Source organism: Daphnia pulicaria, chromosome 8 (genome assembly GCF_021234035.1).
Source record: "Daphnia pulicaria isolate SC F1-1A chromosome 8, SC_F0-13Bv2, whole genome shotgun sequence".
NCBI classification, from domain to species: Eukaryota; Metazoa; Arthropoda; class Branchiopoda; order Diplostraca; family Daphniidae; genus Daphnia; species Daphnia pulicaria.
In genome coordinates this window covers 9,891,584-9,908,139 of record NC_060920.1, presented here as the reverse complement: position 1 = coordinate 9,908,139, position 16,556 = coordinate 9,891,584, and the positions used below count along the sequence as shown (strand labels likewise).

Below are 16,556 nucleotides of genomic sequence, written 5' to 3'. Positions count from 1 at the left end.
GCGGATCGACTTAACAATTCTGTAACGTCTACACCTTAACGATGCCGCATTACGATCCATCGGTGCGTTAAAAAATAATTTAAAAAAAAAAGTGACTTTAGTACAATACTTTACGTAATGGGGTGTATGGAGGGGGGGATTGATATACTGCAGTAAAAGGAATGTAGCAAATAAAGTTTTCTTTTTCTTTTTTCCTACCTCTTCCTTCTCATTTTTCCTTTTTCTCGATTCTACCTGACCCTTCCTCTCTTTTAATTGTTGCAGCCTCCACCATGATGAATGGCAGTTAGTTTGTCTCGTGGTCACGACGTGTGTGCAGGTGCATTTCTTTCAAGCGTGCAAAATGTGAATATTTTTTTTTTCAAATGATATTCGTGCTGAACCGTGACGCAAGAATTGTGTAAAATCGTGTAAAATGATAGTGCGGCTTCCAATCAACGTTGGAGTTTCACGGACATTTTCGGTAAGTTGTTTTCTGTTTTTATTTTTTACTGTTGACGCTGTTGGCTCCGTTCCTTTCCATCTCAAAGTAGAATCAGACAGTTCCGGCTTCCGGCGCATTTTTTTTTTTTTTTTTTTTTCGAAAGGAGTGGTATAGGTTTCCCCACCCCCTTTTATTCGTGAGTGAACAATATCCTCGTTATTCTTGTAAGAAATTTTGGGTGCGTCTGTAAAAAAAATCAAATGGTTTTTGATTTGAGGTTGCGTATCTTTTGATCGAGTCTCCCATTATGGTGAATCGGGGGCGTAATTCGATGCTGTGAACACGGCGGTTAATCAGGCCCGCCTTAGCATACATGGACCTAATGATTGCATCATTACCTCTATACGTCGATAATGACTGGGTGGAATAACATACTCCTCGAGTCTAAGACCCTGAAATCTGAGCTAGTGTATCGTTATATAGGCCACACGATCCGGGTTGATTTAACACAAACCGCAATAAATCCATCGAGGTTTTAGATTTCGAAATAAAGTGTACGTGTGTGTGTGTGTATATTGCGGGGGGATAATCAAAAAGTAAAACATTTTGATTTGAGGCACCAAAGAATCTGTAAATAATGAGGCGGTTTTTCATTCACGCCAGAGGCTCAAATCCAATTGCGCAATATCCGTAGATCCTTGGCACGGCCGTCGTCTGTTCCTATTTTTAGACAACAACAACAACAAAAAAGAACCACACGTCAGTCGAATCAAATGCGAGGTGACACCCACGAGCATGTGTGCGTAGACACAATAGAGCGCAATCACACGCCAGATGATTGGCTAACAAAGAGTGGTGGTGGTGGTGGGAGATAGTAGGGAGTGTATATAATAACAACAAGTTGACTTACTGGACATCAGAGCGCAAGAAGGCGCTTGATTGGATGCCTTTTATGTCGTCGCCGTTATCGCAGAGGATCCGAGCCAGTGTGACTGAGCGTAAACTGGCCAGTTGCTCTATTTATATAAAGGATAAGCGGAATAAAAGCCAATGACGCAATGCGATTAAACCGGATGGGGAGAGAAAATGAACTGCTGATCAATTGTGTTGTGTAACTTACGCTGAGTGAATTTAGCCGTGGCTTCCTCGTAAAAGAGCCGGTCACCGCGTCGTAATCGCGCAAACTGGTCGCCAATCAAACAGAGGAAAGTCGGACCCAACAAGGCCCCGTCGACGATGCGTTCAGACACGCCTCCGATGAACAGATCGACGTCATCGATGCTGTTGTAGATCCGACTGATTTCTTGCACCACCTGATGGACCCAAACAAAAAAGATTGGGTTCACGCCCCCCTCCAAAAAATTGTAAAGGGCTACACAGTAAACACATACCCGTTGGTCGATAACGTCCAAAAGGTCCTGCCATTGATTAGCCCGCGGACGACCGCAAAGTTCCCGATAATCGTTATAGGGTGGTAGACCGTGCTGCAAGTAAATTCAGTTATCGATTAAAACAGTTTGAGTATTTAAATGAATTTAAACTTTACGTCTCTGCCGCGTTGGAGATTCAAGGCAATCAAATCCATGCCGAAACTCTGCTTGCCTTGGAAGAGTCGATTTTTGAGCTAAATAGAAATGAAGAATAGATTTAAAATTCTAACATTCGTTAATTCAATTTGGGTTAGATGAAATCGGACCTCGTCAGTGAAGGCTCTGTCCATCTTTTGAGCCGGTTGCATTAGTAATCCGCGCACAAGGGTGTCCACGCCGGTGTCTTCGTACAGCTCAAACGGTTTCGATTGATGCTGGTGAAGCAAAAGGCTTTGTGTTTGACTACCAAATGCCGTGAATCCCCTATTCAAAGCGCGGTCAAATATATATTCAGTTATTTAAATTCATCCAGCAACCCCGAATCCCATTTCGATGTATAGACGTACTCAATAATCCCCTGCACCAGACTGTGCCCGACACGGAAGGCTGCAGTTGCGAATTCGTTTGTCACAGTCGGGTTGATGTTTTGATCGTAAAGGTTAGTGGCCATGCCACTGCCGGGCGGCAGAGGCTTCAATTGGAATCTGGACATGTACGCGTCCCCTGCGATCGATATAACGTGCGTTATGATTAATGGCTGCGGCTCTCATCAATCAAACTTTTTCTTTATTTTGGGTCTTGTTTTATATACCGAGGAAAATGGGAAGGAATTCGTTGTAAGTGATCTGCTGGATTTCAGCGCCGACGATCCTTCGGCTTTCTTGAAAGACGCGCTCGTCGTTCCAGAACGGATTGAGTTGCTGCAATGCGTCGGCTAATGTTTTATAGACAAGAGAATTATTATATAATACTACTACTCTATAGCGTGCGCAGCAGTCTTTTTTTAAAAATAACTTTATTTTACTGATTCTGTTGTGTTCACGAACCCACACTGTGTGAATGACGGCCAGTTGGGGTTGTTCGTTGACGCGGCCGTCACCTGGACGAGAAAAAGAGTCGAGACGTCATTTGAAGGTTTCGAAATGACGGGGTTAAAATTTAAATGAAAAACCTGCTCTGAAGCAGAAGCGCTGGCGAAGAAAGTCTGAACACTCTTCAGCCTTGACGGGGAGAAGCGTGTGACCCTGTATGGAGCGCTGGACAGTCAGACGGCCGCCGTTAAATTCCCTTAACTGGTTGGAAAGATCTTGACTCGAGCCGTAGACGGTTGACCCGTCGATAAATGCCGTGACTTGATTCAACTGTCGTCGTAGAACAAGTTGTTATCAATTCATCGATCGACGACAGAGAGAAAGAAAACAAAAAGGGTTGTTGTTGATTATGCAATTTACCTGTTCCCTAGGCCCGAAAGTGCATCCCGGCCGTGGGGCTGGCAAGGAGCGAACAAACTCCATGCATCGTTGATTAAACTGGGCATAAAACGGGTCGTTGGGCGGGATGGCGATGGGAAAGCAATCGGGGTGGCGTTCGGAAACATCGAGAAACTGGCCACTTCGACAGCAGGTGACACCCGATGAATTTTGCCCTGCACAATAATTTCAGCCGTCCAAATGGTGTCGTTAAATGATTGTTAAAATTGTAAATCGATTTTACCGCGAACGATGGGACTGTGAGTGATGTCGTGATCGAGGAACTGTCCCCATTGCATGAGCATCAGTGTCCATATTTCACTTTGACTGGAGCGATGGCTGGACTCTGTGAGAGACTGTGACACTAATCTAGCGCTGGGCAATTCGACGTCTCCCTCGGCCAATCTCGGAGTGTTAACACCTGTCACACATATGCGGAGGGGGATAGAAAGTTAATTTATTTAGTCGCCCAGAAATGATGATGTGTCCATCTACGGTGCTGTATTTTACCGTCTCCGTATTTGGGCGGGATAATGCGCTGAAGAGCGACGTTAATTTGGCCCCATTCAGGCCGCTGCTCGTTATTGCAAGAGCCGTCTATCGTGCGGAAATGTGACAGCTGAGACGGACATTGGACTTTTGGCCGGCAAGTGTCTGCTAAATCAGTCGACGAACTGGTTAATTGGAAGAATGGCAGGGCGAAACGGCCCTGATCCACCGTCAACATGTTTCTGTTTGATTTTTGACAAAGTTTTAAAATAGAATTGATTTAGATCTAGATTAGATTGAATCACTTACTGATTGACTAGCTGAATGGAGGATTCGAGGCCTTTGATGGCGTTGCTGCCGACTTGCAACGTCTGCTGACTGGTCGGGAATAAATTCAAATGGAAATTGACGGGAGTGTCGGGCTGGACGACGATTCGGTTGTCGAAGAGATTTTTCTCGAGTTCCACTCGCTGATCGACGACAACCAAAGCGGCCTGGACGGCATTTTGAATGTCTTGGGGTTTCAAGTCGGGAATGGGCACATCTGGCGGGCGGAAGAAGAGCGTTCCGGCCGTGGAGACGCCGCTCGTTTTCTGGTTGTCGCTTTCCGAATTTGGACAACAGACGCCGAAAACGGACGGCTGATTGGCCAACCGACAGGGCGTTTGTTTAATTAAATCTGCCAGTTGTGTGTACATGAAGAAACATTCAAACAATCGCTTGCAACGTCCTTTCTGATTCATGTGATTGGTGCAGGTCGCTCCTTCGTTCTGTTTCTGCGCAACTGGCCGGCTGATCAAGAAGGTCGTGTCACCTGGGAAAACGATCTGACCGACGGAGACGTCGACGGCCATCAAAATTAGGACAGCCCAAATTATCACCAACCTGCGCACATCAAAATCAAAAGGTAAGAACACAAATTTTTTGAAATTCATTTCGAGAGTTTATTATTGGCTGTGGGGGGGATGAGAGTCGAAAAAATATTCACCTGTCCATGTTGAAGCTCAAAATGACACTGGGCGGAGGAGTTGAACAAGCACAGCAACCATTTCCCACTTTATTAATGTCTGCCCGGCAGCAGCCTTGAAAGTCAAAGTTGTGTCTGTGTGCCCAGGAGATCGCCTTCACAGTCTCAGTAAGTTACGCGACGACGGCAGTGAAAGGAAACACACTGTGTATCTCTCTCTCGCATGACATCACTCCGATGCTTATTTTTTTTCGGGATCAATTATGTTATGTCTGTCGTGCCGTTGCCGGCAGCCGGAATGTTATAATTCTGGGCCGTTTTTTTTACGTTTATTTTTCGTTCGGTTTCAAAGTCAAAGACTTTCAATGGCCGAGAAGATCGTCGCAAGTTTCACCAACGTCACCTTCACACAATAGGTGGAGTTGCTGCCCGACGGACATTAATTTTTTCGATTCTTTTTTCTTTCTTTTCTGGTATTCTGGAACGAGCAGCAGCAGCAGTGCACGCTAATGGTTCGATCGCTTCGGGAGTTGCGCTCGAGTCAAGGGCGAAATAAAGGTAGAAAACAACATCACGGATCTGATGTTCACGATTGTTTGATTGCGCCATCGACAGGAGAGAGAGAACCCTTCCCGATAGATTTATTTCGTTGGTAGAATTTGTTTTATTTGGGGGGGGGGGGGGGTGATGCAAGGATTCTTTTTTATCTTTATGATGTTGAGGTCATCATCATCTTTTTCCCTCACCCATTTTCGAAGGTCCTGGGCGTTTTTCTTAAAAAACCAAATGAAAAATATGCACAACGCAAATGCTGTGCTCGTGTGGAAGATAAAATAAATTGTGAGCCCGGACGAGGCGCAGATGAGAAAGTTGGCAACGTAAATCTTGAACAATGTGCGTTCGCAATCTTTATTCTGTAAGGAGGAAAACAACACAAAAGATGTTAACAAAATGCAAATAGAAACGTACGCGCCCCGCCTCGCCCGCTTATGTTTATTTTTTCCATTTGACCTGGCAGATTTTATTTTTATTTTTTTCGGTACGTTCTTCTTTTTCACGTTGGGAAAGTTGGCTCTGATGGCAGTTTCTTCTTTGTTTTCGAGAGAAGAAGAAGAATAAGTACCGAATTTCTCTTCTTATTTCTTTTCTCTCTCTTCTCTTCTTTTGGAGCAACTTGTTATTGTTATTTTCTTTCTGTTATTATTATTATTGCGATGGTTTTAAAAATGGAAATGAGTCAAAAGTCAAATGACAATCTAAATAGCACCCGTCGAATTTTTTTTTTTCAACTAATATTACAGCCCCTGTAGCATCACCTGCGGTTTGCGTGACTAGTTGACCCACACCTGGTAACCTAGAATCGCTTTGACGTGATCATCCGACGCCAATGTTTATTTTCCGTGCGAATGACGGGAAAATTGAATAACTAGAGAATTTTTCATCACAAAACCTTGAGGAAAGGACCCCGCCAGGCAATAAATTTTGACGACTTACTAAGGACAATTTTCGTCTTTTTTTTAATATTTATTTATAGGAATAAATAAGTGAATGTATTCCGGCTTGTTTTCACTTTAAAACACACATCTCTTTTCTCTTTTGTTTTGTTTTGTTTTTGTTTTGGTTGTCCTGTATAAAAACTACATGTAGGGCGTCGTAATTCTTCGTCCGTGCGGGAGTCGTAAGGAATTAAGGGCGTGAGACGGAAGGGGGAGAACACAAAAAAAAATACGGGGACGTGCACACACAGTGGTCAGCCATATAAAGTCAGTTAAAATTTTTGTCTCTTTTTTTTTTGTTTTGTTCTTAAACCTATTTCGATCATTTCTCGCAAAAAGGCACAAATAGATATTTTTCATATTAAAAAATTTGGGAGGGAAATTTTTTTCGTCTGCGCAGCAGAATTTGTTTTGTTTTTGGACACCATCCATCTCGTCGCCAAACTTTGTTTCACGCACATGGCTTGACAAGAGGAATTTTTGTTTTTGTTCGTTTTGTGTCTGGTCATTTAATAATATAAGAAAGAAATTAAAATTATCAATTTAACAATGGGAGGGGAGAATGAGAAGAGAAAGATTTCTTATTTTTGTTTTCTTTTTTAGTTCGTCGGAAACGGTCGTGAGTGAGATAATATTTTTCAAACAGCGTTGGCGTTGATCCAGTCCAGAAAGTGGGTGATGCGAGTGTAGACGCCCGGGAAACCAGGCTCGGCGCATTTGTTACCAAACGAGACGATGCCAACTTGGGTCCACGTCCCTTCGTTTTGTAACATCAAAGGGCCACCAGAATCACCCTGAAAACGAACACCGCAATCACGAAAAAATAAAATAAAAATTCAGGTTAGAGTTTCTTCCAGAGAAAAAAAGAAGAAACGAAAAGGGAAACGGGGGAAAAAAGAAGAAAGTTACCTGACATGCGTCTTTACCACCGTCCGCGTATCCAGCACAGATGAAGACGTCAGTGATGGGCTGCAAGTAAGCCCGGTCGCAGTCATCGTTGCGCCACACGGGCAATTGCACTTCCCGCAGCACGGTGCTTTCTCTCCCGCCTGATTGAAAGAAGATACCCCCATTATTATCAATGCAAAAAGAAGGTGCAATTCACGCCATGCAACGACACGGCCGCAATAAAAAAAAAAAAAAAAAAAAATATTTTCACCGTAGTAAGTTGTTCCCCATCCGACGATCGTGGGTACCTGACCCACGAAACTTTCTGTCCGCTGCACGTTGGACGGCAGGCAAATGGGCTGGATGTAATCGCTGAAACTGACGGGTCGCTCCAGTTTGAAGAGAGCCAAATCGTTGTAGAAACCCGTGCCGGTGAACTGCGGATGAATTCGAATTTCGCTGATTTGGAAAATCTCGCTCTCGCCAGGATCGGTTGTCCGAAGGTTGTATTCGCCGAAACGGGCCGTGTACTGCGACGCCCGGAATCTTGATTCACGATCGGCAATTTCGTCAGAGGTGTTATTAAAGTGTGTCGCATATTTCAATATTGATAGAACGCGTGTAATACCTTTTTTGGCGACCGTCAAGGGTACAGTGGGCGGCAGTCATGATAAATCGCTCATTAATGAGGGTGCCACCGCACCAGAATTCAGTGCCTTTCGGCCCATTGAGATAAATGGCCTGCGCGTGATTTTTGGGGGACGAAAGAGATTGTTGTCAAATGTGTAATAAGAGATTCAATCAATCACTGTATTATTACCGTCATCCAAGGCCAAGCGCCTGGCTGAGACAATTCACCACCAACCACTCGAAAGGAAGAAACTTGGACTTGACCACATCGGCCTGTAAAAATTTAAATCAAATCAAATTAAAATCCAATCGGCAACTTTCATTCTGCTATTGAGATTGGCTACTTTTCTACAATGGGTCAATGGTTATCGACTAGTAATCATTAAATTGGTGCACATAGTCACATACCTACCAATTACATTAACTGTTACATGTTGCTGTTAAAAGATACAAAAAATTCCCACCCATTGTTAAGACGGTTGATAAAGTTAATGAAACAATTTTTAAAAATATGCCGCCATGATTTGTTAGTCAAAATTTGTAAGAACATAATAACCCCCGGGGGATGCAGAAGGTAGATACCAGTACCTTTAGGTTGTACGCCCTGAGATTGCGAGCCTGAGCTGACGATGGGATTGAGGAAAGTTTGAAACGGACGAGTTGTTGTCGGAGCAAAAGTCACCGGAGAAGTGAGCGAATCGTAATCGATCGTTGTTGGTCGTTTGGTTGTCGTCGTGGTGGTAACCCGATTGTTGTTGTTGTTGTTATTGTTGTTGTTGTTACTTCCTCCGGCCAGCTGGTTGATGATGGCGACCAGGGCGTTGTTGCCGGGTTTGGATTCTGGACAGCAAACGCCAGGAACGAAAAGGCTCTGGAAACAAATCGACTTGCGCAAACTGTCCAGCTGAAGCAACAAGGCTGGACAGCTACCTAAATCACGACACTGTCCTCGTCCTCCGTCCGGTGTCGTGCAAGGTCTGGTCGAAGAAGACGAAGTGGTGATTTTGGGCGAGTCCGTACTGCTGGGCAGAGCAATTTCGACGCTGTTTCCCGAGCTGATCTTCTCCGCCGTCGCCCCAGTGTTGGTGGATGAAGCGCCGCCTTGATTTCCCCCAGTGGCCAAAGGCAACAGGTGACTCAACGTCAGTTTGCCAATTTGAAAAAGGGTGCTTCCGAGTCCTCGTCCATCGCGATGTTGCGGATCCTCGTCGGTGCTGGCGACTGAATAATTGGACGGATTTGGATGCTGATGATGTCTCTCAAATACAACGTCACTCTCTCTTCCAACATTTTTAAGATTTAAATAATAACGGAACTAATAACGGAAAGTCGAGTCGTGAAGCCAAAGTTGCCTATATTATGCAAAAACCAGCCCAAAATCAAAGCGTGTGCGAGCCATTGAACGCGAGTCAGTGCCGTTAGTCTTTTTTTTTTCAGTTAGAACAAGTCTCGACAGATTGGTGTCCATGCGGTCGTTTGTGTTGGTCCTGACTGGCGATTCGTTACAAATGTTTAATGGAAAGAGAAACAGGTGGAGAAAAGCGTGCGTGAAGTGAATCAGTAATCAACTTTCGTTGTGCGGTGCGCAAAAAAGAAAAAAAATAAGTCGGTCGCTAGTCTACAGTCTAAAAAAAATCTTTCTACAGGTGTAGTAAAACTCAAAATTGCGTTTTCTCAAAAAGGGGGTCCGAATTAGACGTGGCCGTAAAATGTTTACTCACTTGTCGTCGTCGATTCAGCAGCGGCTGCGTCTTCCTCAACGCTTTGCCTCTTGACTCTCTCAATCAACTGGGTCACACGTTGAAGTCGTCCGTCGGTTTCTAGTCAAAGAACATTAGAACAAATGTAGTAGGAGTTATTTTTAAGTTTAGCACTTTGATCTACTCTCTCTCGTTCTCCGAATGGGGAAAGTGTGCATTTGCTTGAACATCATTCAAACAACCTCAAGACTCCGTTGTTGAGGGAAAACCCCAAAACTAAATTCACCGAGAAAGAAGGGACTTGACGAGGCTTCTTTTTTTCTTTTCTGTTTTTCTCTTGTTTCGCTTCGGGGTCTATTCTGTCTAGATCCGTTTCAGGTCAACTCACATTCAGTGAAAGTTTCCCATTTTCCAAAGAATAGATCTCGAAGTAAATAACAAAAAAAAAAACATTAATACAATCCGGATCCGGATGGAACTCTCACTCGTTGCGACATCGCCTGTTTCGTCACTATTTCTCAGTGAATTAGTTGCAGCTCGTGATTCAGTCAATCTTTCTTTTTTTCTTAATATTACCTCGCCATCAACTTTGTGTTTTGATCACTTTCCAAGAAGAGCGGATTACGGAACAAATTCGGGGTAAATGTTTACCTGTCACAGCCGCTAGAGTGACTGCGGTGGCGGCGGCCAGTAAAATCAGAATGGAGCTCCGTAATTTCATGATCGATGTGGTGGAAATGTTTGCCAATCGAAGAGAAGCAAGAGATCTGGATGCCAAGGATGTCTGAAACAGAGTTAAACAAGTGGTCGAGTCTTCCAAGTCACGTCTGCAGCAGAGGTCAGCCAACAGGTAAAACGGCCCACGGTGGAAAGAGTGGGGAGAAAGCGCGACTTGACCTACTGACTGGATTCCGTCCACATCAGAAAAGGGCAAAACGAAATAAAAGAAAAAACACGTTTCATCAATAAAAAGCGAAAAGCGGACACCGTTTCACTCTCTGCCTCATGTACGTGTGAACGTCGCTAAACTTGTACATATGCAATTTGTTAGAATAATAAGCAGATAACATGGCGATTGACAGGAGGCAGACGACAACAAATGAAGAACGTACCGGTTTGTTTTGATGGGTGTCACTGGCGACAAATTGGGCGATGACCTAGTTGACCTATTCACGTGATTCAAACACTGAACAGAAAGACTTGTTTTCCCCTTTCGTTTAACGCAGGAATCACTTGTACACGACCCAAGTAATAGACTTGAAAACAACTGCGATTAAATTCACTTTGAATATAAAGAACTTTTTTGGGGCGACAGCACAGACTCTGAAAGGTAAACCCTTTTCCCGGCAGTCACAATGTGTGTCCCGTACCTGCAACTGCTGCAGACTGACTCGTGCCAGAGGAGAGGGGTACCTATCGATGACTTGGTTAATCAGCGTGCGGCGCGGAGAGCTCCCTCTCCTCCCTTTGCGTACACTACGTAAGGGGGGAAAGATTCTGCTTATGTTTTCTCTCGGACGGCGGGGGCCGGCAGTTGGACGGGGGAGGGGGGAAAAGAAAGAAAAAGGAGGAGAAGACTCTCGGCTGCATTTGACCTACATTAACAGGCGGGAGAGCTTGGTGGGGAGCGGATATGGAGAAAGGAATGAAAACTGTAGAAAAAAGGTGTACACTAGGAGGTGGGATGATGGGACCGGAGGGTGAGGAGGAGGCTTAAAGAAGGTGTATACATGACACAGGTAGAGAGGAACGGAGAAAGTGCGCGCCATCGAGTAACATTTACTACAAAACCGAAAAAATGGAGAAAGCCAGCGAAAACCAGCCTCTTTTCTCTTTCTCTTTGTTTTCTCTATCAAGAGAAAACTTTTCTCAACGTTCAAGCATTTAGAAACAGATCCCTTCCGACAAAGGAAATTTTTTTTTCCCCCAAAAACTCAATTTATCTCATAGATTCCATATGCAAAGCGAAAGAATGTTGCCGTAGAATATTCAGAGCAGAAGAACGATGAGTTACGACGAGGTAAACATTTGCTGTCGATTATCATCTGCTGTTTAGAATAACTTTTAGAAAGATCATTCACAAGAGAAATCCTGCGTCCTTGGTGATTTCCCAGCTTTACCAACCCGGGCTTACCGGTTTTCCCAAAGCCACTCCCGTACATTGCCTTTCAGAAATCAAGACGTCAACCTCGGTTACATTGGGAAAATAAAAGTGCTTTCACTTTCACTTTTCTTGCCCCAATGTTGCGCAGAATTCTAATGAAAGATGACGAATCAACACCGGATGAAACCTTTGAACGTTTGAATTAACCCCGGACGATTTTCTTAATATTTGAAATCTGATTGTCAACAATTACAGGCGAGCCTGGTATTTATTTTTTTAAATCCCCCAAAAACTGAAATAGTCATTACACTCTACTTCTATAGTGCACTTTCATTTCCAAAAGTCGTTTATAAACTGCAACATGATCAATTTGGTATAGAGTCAATAAATACCCTAGCCCTAGATGAACATGACCTTGTCTTTAGACTTGGCACCAGAGAAAATTTTCTCAATATTTCTGAAGACTTCATGAGAAGATAACGAAGCATCAACCCTCGTATGGATCCCTAGAAAGAATGTAGAATACGATAAACAATGCTAGAAAGATAACATTTCATCTCCATACCCTTTTTGGAGTAATAGTCGACCAGTGGCGAAGTCTGTTGGTGGTATGACACCAAGCGTTTCGTCAAAGTTTCAGCATTATCATCCGAACGGCGAATCAATGGTTCTCCGGTGACCTTGATGCATTTAAACGGTTTAATATTTTAACTGAGTTAAAGAAAAAAATCTATTATTTGAATTACATCATCAATCATTGGTTCTTTGGGAGGGTGAAATTCTTCGTGGTAACTACGACCGCTTGCTGAATGAATCATTCGTCCACAAATACGGCGTACCAATAGACTATCATCTATCCCAAATTCAATGACAGAATCCAATTTCTTCTTACGTTCAGAAAGAAGACCATCCAACTGCAAGTTGAAATATTTTAAATAAAACTGTTAGATCATGCATCAAAATTCAAAAATACCTTTTCTGCTTGGACCACAGTGCGAGGAAAGCCATCAAGTAGGAAACCATTTTTGCACTCAGGTTTTGAAAGGTTTGCATCAATGAGATTCACGACCAGTTCATCACTGACTAAAAGTCCTGAAATATTGAGTTAAGAAGTTGTTTTTAGTGACATATTATCAGTTTTCAGTAAATTTCTTTGGTTTTCTTCTTCAAACCTTCATCCATAGTCTTTTTTAAAGTCTTTCCCAAATCTGAACCTGAAGCTACTTCAGCACGCAGCATGTCACCAGTGGCCAAATGGCAAACACAATACTTCTCTTTAAGACGAGGGGCCTACACATTATAATTAAACATCATTTTGAGATGAAACGAAACTCGTATTTCATGGCATTCATATTTTTGTTTTACCTGAGTTCCTTTGCCGGAGCCAGGTGGTCCCAAAAGAATTGCATTGATTCCAACGCTACCTTTTTGATCCGCCATTATTGTTGATCCTTTCGCTAATCTTTATTATTTTAAGTCACGAGTTATCACTTTAGAGCAGAAACAGAACTCTGCTGGTGTCAACTATTAGAAAAATCACTTCATCAAAGAACGCAGATGAAGCACCCGAAGCAGACGATGCAAAAAAGTTTTGGCAACCGCAACCGTAGCGCAATTTATTTAATTTTAATTTTTTTTTTAAGAGCGAGTGCTGTAGCTAGAAATTATGTATGAAAAACATGAAAAAATATTACTTGCTGTTGCTGAACGCTATGTGGATGAAATGGTAACATTTGAGAAGAAACGCTATCGCTAACGCTATCGCTAACGCTATCGCGCAGGTTAAATAAGATTAATACGTAAAGGCAGGAGCGGAATTAGATTTTTGTATTTGTTTCTGGATTTCTTTGAGATCAATACGTCATATTGGAATAGAAGAGAAAGTTACTTATAAATAAAGCCTCGTTTTTTTAGGTGTTTTCTCTCCTGGTATAGTTAAAGAAACCACACCACTGCTTCTTAAAATTCGAATCGAATATGAGAGGAAAACAAATAAAGAAATTAACATTGGCTGACTGAACGAGACCAACAGACGGATAGGGGTCTCAAAGGATCAATATGCACTCTTTTCTAGACATGTATACAACCAACAATGATCAACATGGAACAATACAAAAAGCAACAAGGAAAATATGGCGTATAGTAAATAATATAAATACAGCTAATTTTCACCTATTCAATTGCACTAGATTTTGCGAAGTCACATAGCATTGCCTCACGAAGCATAGACAAGAACGAAATATTCTAATAACAGACAAAATTGTGTACAAATAATAACTCCATGAGGACTATTTTAGTGGAATGATTAGCGCATATTAAATACGTGAGATCAAATCTCGTCGTTATAACCTAACGTTGAATTTATCAGTAAAGACTTGTCTTCAACGCATTCTTTGTCTAAGCTACTGCGACGGTATTCTTCTTTCGCCAAGAACACAAAAGGTAGTGAAACGGCAGGTGCAGCCACTAAACAATAGTTCATCCACGTGACACCTAAACAAAGTACAAGGAAATGGTTGCAAAATAGTCGACTTGTTATTTTTAATTATTCAGTTTTAATTGATCAAACTACCTATATCCGGGATGAAGAAAGCAAATAAGAATAGTGCTCCTATGAGATTGTATGTGCAAGACATAAACCCACCCACAACACTCTCATCAACAGGGAACGCCATTTCGACTGCCAACTCTATGAATAATAAATTCAATAATAATAAGTTAAAAATTATAATTAATTATTATATATCAATAATAAATCCTTCAGAACCTATGAATAACGGTGAGGCTGCATAATTAGCACAGGAACCAACAATGACAGTGGCGTACAGTACTGAAGAAAAAACCATAAAATTAGAATTGTAAGTTCAGAATAATACATTGGTCGCTATTTTCTCACGATATGCCGAGGGTTCGATCATTGCCAGGCACATCATGGCCAGGACGGTAAACGCAATCGCCGAAACAATCAACAACACGGTAATGGTTTTTTTCATGTGGCCAGCAAGGTAATCTGTCATCCGGGCTATCACCAACGCGAGGACGCAACTGGCGACAATTGCCCAAAAACCTAGCCAACCGCTTTGCACCTACGAATAAGTGATTGGTAATAACGAAAATTTCAAGGGTGAAAGAGTTTCTTAAAACCTGATTTAAATTAAGTGCCTCCAGATTAACATTCATCTCGATCATGACATTCATTACACCAAGCCACACTCCCAAGACTCCTTGTGACAAACTAAAGGCTGCTGTCAGCAAAAGAACCTCTCGATTTCTGTTAACGAAAAAGTCACCAATTTATATAACTAATTTTAAGATATGTAAAACTTTACATCAACATACTTTAAAATTTGGAGAAATCCTTCTTTGATGTTTAAACGTTGAACTGTTGAGGTCAAGCTTGGCGGAAGACTAGGTTTTGATGGAAAGTAAACCACAACGCAGAAGAAAAGAATTGCGCAAATCAAGGCCTCGGCATCCATTAAGTTTAAAATGTCGTTCCTCAGTAATCTGACATTGCTTTTTGTGATTGTTTTGTTATTTGAAAGATCTGGCTCCCGAACCAAAAGAGGACCTAAAAGGAAGCCTCCTGCGTTCCCCAATTGATTGAAAACGCTGCTAATCCCTGTAGCAGTGGTCCTTTCATTAGGGGGAAACCTACATGAGAATATTTAGCTAATTACCTCAGAAAAATTAATAATATAAGGTAACTTACCAGTGAGAAGATAATGCAGGGGGAACAGCACACAAGACTATTCCAGCTATTCCATTAAAGTTAGCTCCAGAATGAGCCATCCATGTAAAAATGGTTTCATTCATTGATATGCATCTGATTGAAGTACCAAATGCCATGAGTAAAGCACTGACCATCATGCCAACTCTTAATCCTTTATAAAACAATGTTTTTAATCAGCCAGAAAGAGTTTTATATAAGGACTTAAAAACAAATACCATATAGATCACAAAGCCAGATTAGAGGCACTGTAAAGATGACAAATGTTATTGTACCCCAATTTCCAAATAAGGCTATGGTTTTAGCATCCCAGCTAGGGAAAGCTGTGAGTGAAGATTCAGCTATTGGTCCCCATGTATTCCAAACCGTGCACTAGAAAACAATGGATAATTCAGTGTAAATACCTAATTTATGCCAAATTTTTCAAATTTTTTAACCTGCATGAAAGATAATGAGGAGAATAGACCTAAGATAAACCATCTTCGTTTATACACTTTCAAAACTACTTTCTTGGATGAGATGGAAACAAGACTATTGTCCAGAACTGCTACATCTTTCCCTGAGTAGAGACTGGTATCATCCGATTCTGAAAACTCTTCAGAGCCAACACTGGCTAAAAGTATCCGGACTTCAGAATCTGATGCATAATCATTTTTGCCCTCCACCATGATGAAGCAATCAAGTTGATGATGGCCCACAGTCCAATGCCAAGAAAATTGCAATGTTATCACAAACAATGACTTAGATCTTGTTAATCTTCCTAAAATAATTAAAGCAATAAAACCGATTAGATCTCAAATTTAGAAATCATTCTGATGGATTTGTATGTGTTTTGAAATCAACAAGTTGATTAAATACTGATTTGTTGTTTTCTATATTTGAAACACTTCCAGGTTTAACTCAATCAGATAAATATAATTCGTCTGCTACTCTGCTAGATATTTCAATCGACTGCTAGTATCGATGACGCGGGTAATTTGAAAACGGATTGACAGTGTTGTAATTGATATCGAGAATTGCATAAATTTGTTTAAAACTTTGCAAACAAGAACTGCTATTTTTTTTAAATTTTAATCATAATTATAAGGGTGCGAGAATGATTAGGACTACTTTGATTGTAGATGCCTTTGCAAAAAGCCAAGGCAAAAATATGTGAGGACCTCGGTTAACAAGCCAAGATGCAAGAAACAAGAAGATAAAAAAAAACGTCCCCTTGCCTTCCATACAGACATCGGATAAAAAACAGATGGGATGCATGGGCCATGCCGAACTGCCACCTAACGACTACT

General features: G+C 41.9%; 4 protein-coding genes across 5 annotated transcripts; all 4 read right to left on the bottom strand.

Annotated features, from left to right (window-relative positions):
- Nucleotides 1-982: 982 nt before the first annotated feature.
- Nucleotides 983-4,851, bottom strand: LOC124310945 (peroxidase-like). The gene is made up of 15 exons (XM_046775132.1): nt 4,741-4,851; nt 4,062-4,637; nt 3,774-3,994; nt 3,508-3,684; nt 3,246-3,439; nt 2,966-3,155; nt 2,819-2,893; nt 2,606-2,728; nt 2,361-2,517; nt 2,121-2,277; nt 1,971-2,048; nt 1,816-1,908; nt 1,545-1,737; nt 1,335-1,440; nt 983-1,144 (listed from the first exon to the last, which is right to left on the bottom strand). The coding sequence occupies exons 1-15, from the start codon at nt 4,746-4,748 to the stop codon at nt 1,075-1,077; spliced, it is 2,418 nt and encodes an 805-aa protein (XP_046631088.1). The 5' UTR covers nt 4,749-4,851; the 3' UTR covers nt 983-1,074.
- Nucleotides 4,852-6,219: 1,368 nt separating this feature from the next.
- Nucleotides 6,220-11,674, bottom strand: LOC124311119 (proclotting enzyme-like). Of its 2 annotated transcripts, none has more exons than XM_046775435.1 (9): nt 10,546-11,674; nt 10,085-10,337; nt 9,455-9,553; nt 8,322-8,954; nt 7,924-8,006; nt 7,732-7,844; nt 7,375-7,649; nt 7,125-7,264; nt 6,220-7,009 (listed from the first exon to the last, which is right to left on the bottom strand). In XM_046775435.1, the coding sequence occupies exons 2-9, from the start codon at nt 10,152-10,154 to the stop codon at nt 6,854-6,856; spliced, it is 1,569 nt and encodes a 522-aa protein (XP_046631391.1). In that variant the 5' UTR covers nt 10,155-10,337; nt 10,546-11,674; the 3' UTR covers nt 6,220-6,853. The 2 variants fall into 2 exon arrangements, with proteins under 2 accessions (XP_046631391.1, XP_046631392.1); XM_046775436.1 differs by having other exon boundaries at nt 10,085-10,333.
- A 102-nt stretch (nt 11,675-11,776) lies between these two features.
- On the bottom strand, nt 11,777-13,122 carry LOC124311385 (adenylate kinase-like). The gene is made up of 6 exons (XM_046775857.1): nt 12,903-13,122; nt 12,710-12,827; nt 12,511-12,629; nt 12,284-12,451; nt 12,103-12,217; nt 11,777-12,043 (listed from the first exon to the last, which is right to left on the bottom strand). The coding sequence occupies exons 1-6, from the start codon at nt 12,975-12,977 to the stop codon at nt 11,937-11,939; spliced, it is 702 nt and encodes a 233-aa protein (XP_046631813.1). The 5' UTR covers nt 12,978-13,122; the 3' UTR covers nt 11,777-11,936.
- A 227-nt stretch (nt 13,123-13,349) lies between these two features.
- LOC124311131 (solute carrier family 49 member 4 homolog) lies at nt 13,350-16,248 on the bottom strand. Its single transcript, XM_046775452.1, has 9 exons — nt 15,705-16,248; nt 15,486-15,639; nt 15,250-15,421; nt 14,877-15,191; nt 14,682-14,808; nt 14,434-14,623; nt 14,305-14,367; nt 14,110-14,226; nt 13,350-14,030 (listed from the first exon to the last, which is right to left on the bottom strand). Exons 1-9 carry the CDS (start codon nt 15,933-15,935, stop codon nt 13,867-13,869), a joined length of 1,533 nt encoding a protein of 510 aa, XP_046631408.1. The 5' UTR covers nt 15,936-16,248; the 3' UTR covers nt 13,350-13,866.
- Between the last annotated feature and the right edge of the window lie 308 nt (nt 16,249-16,556).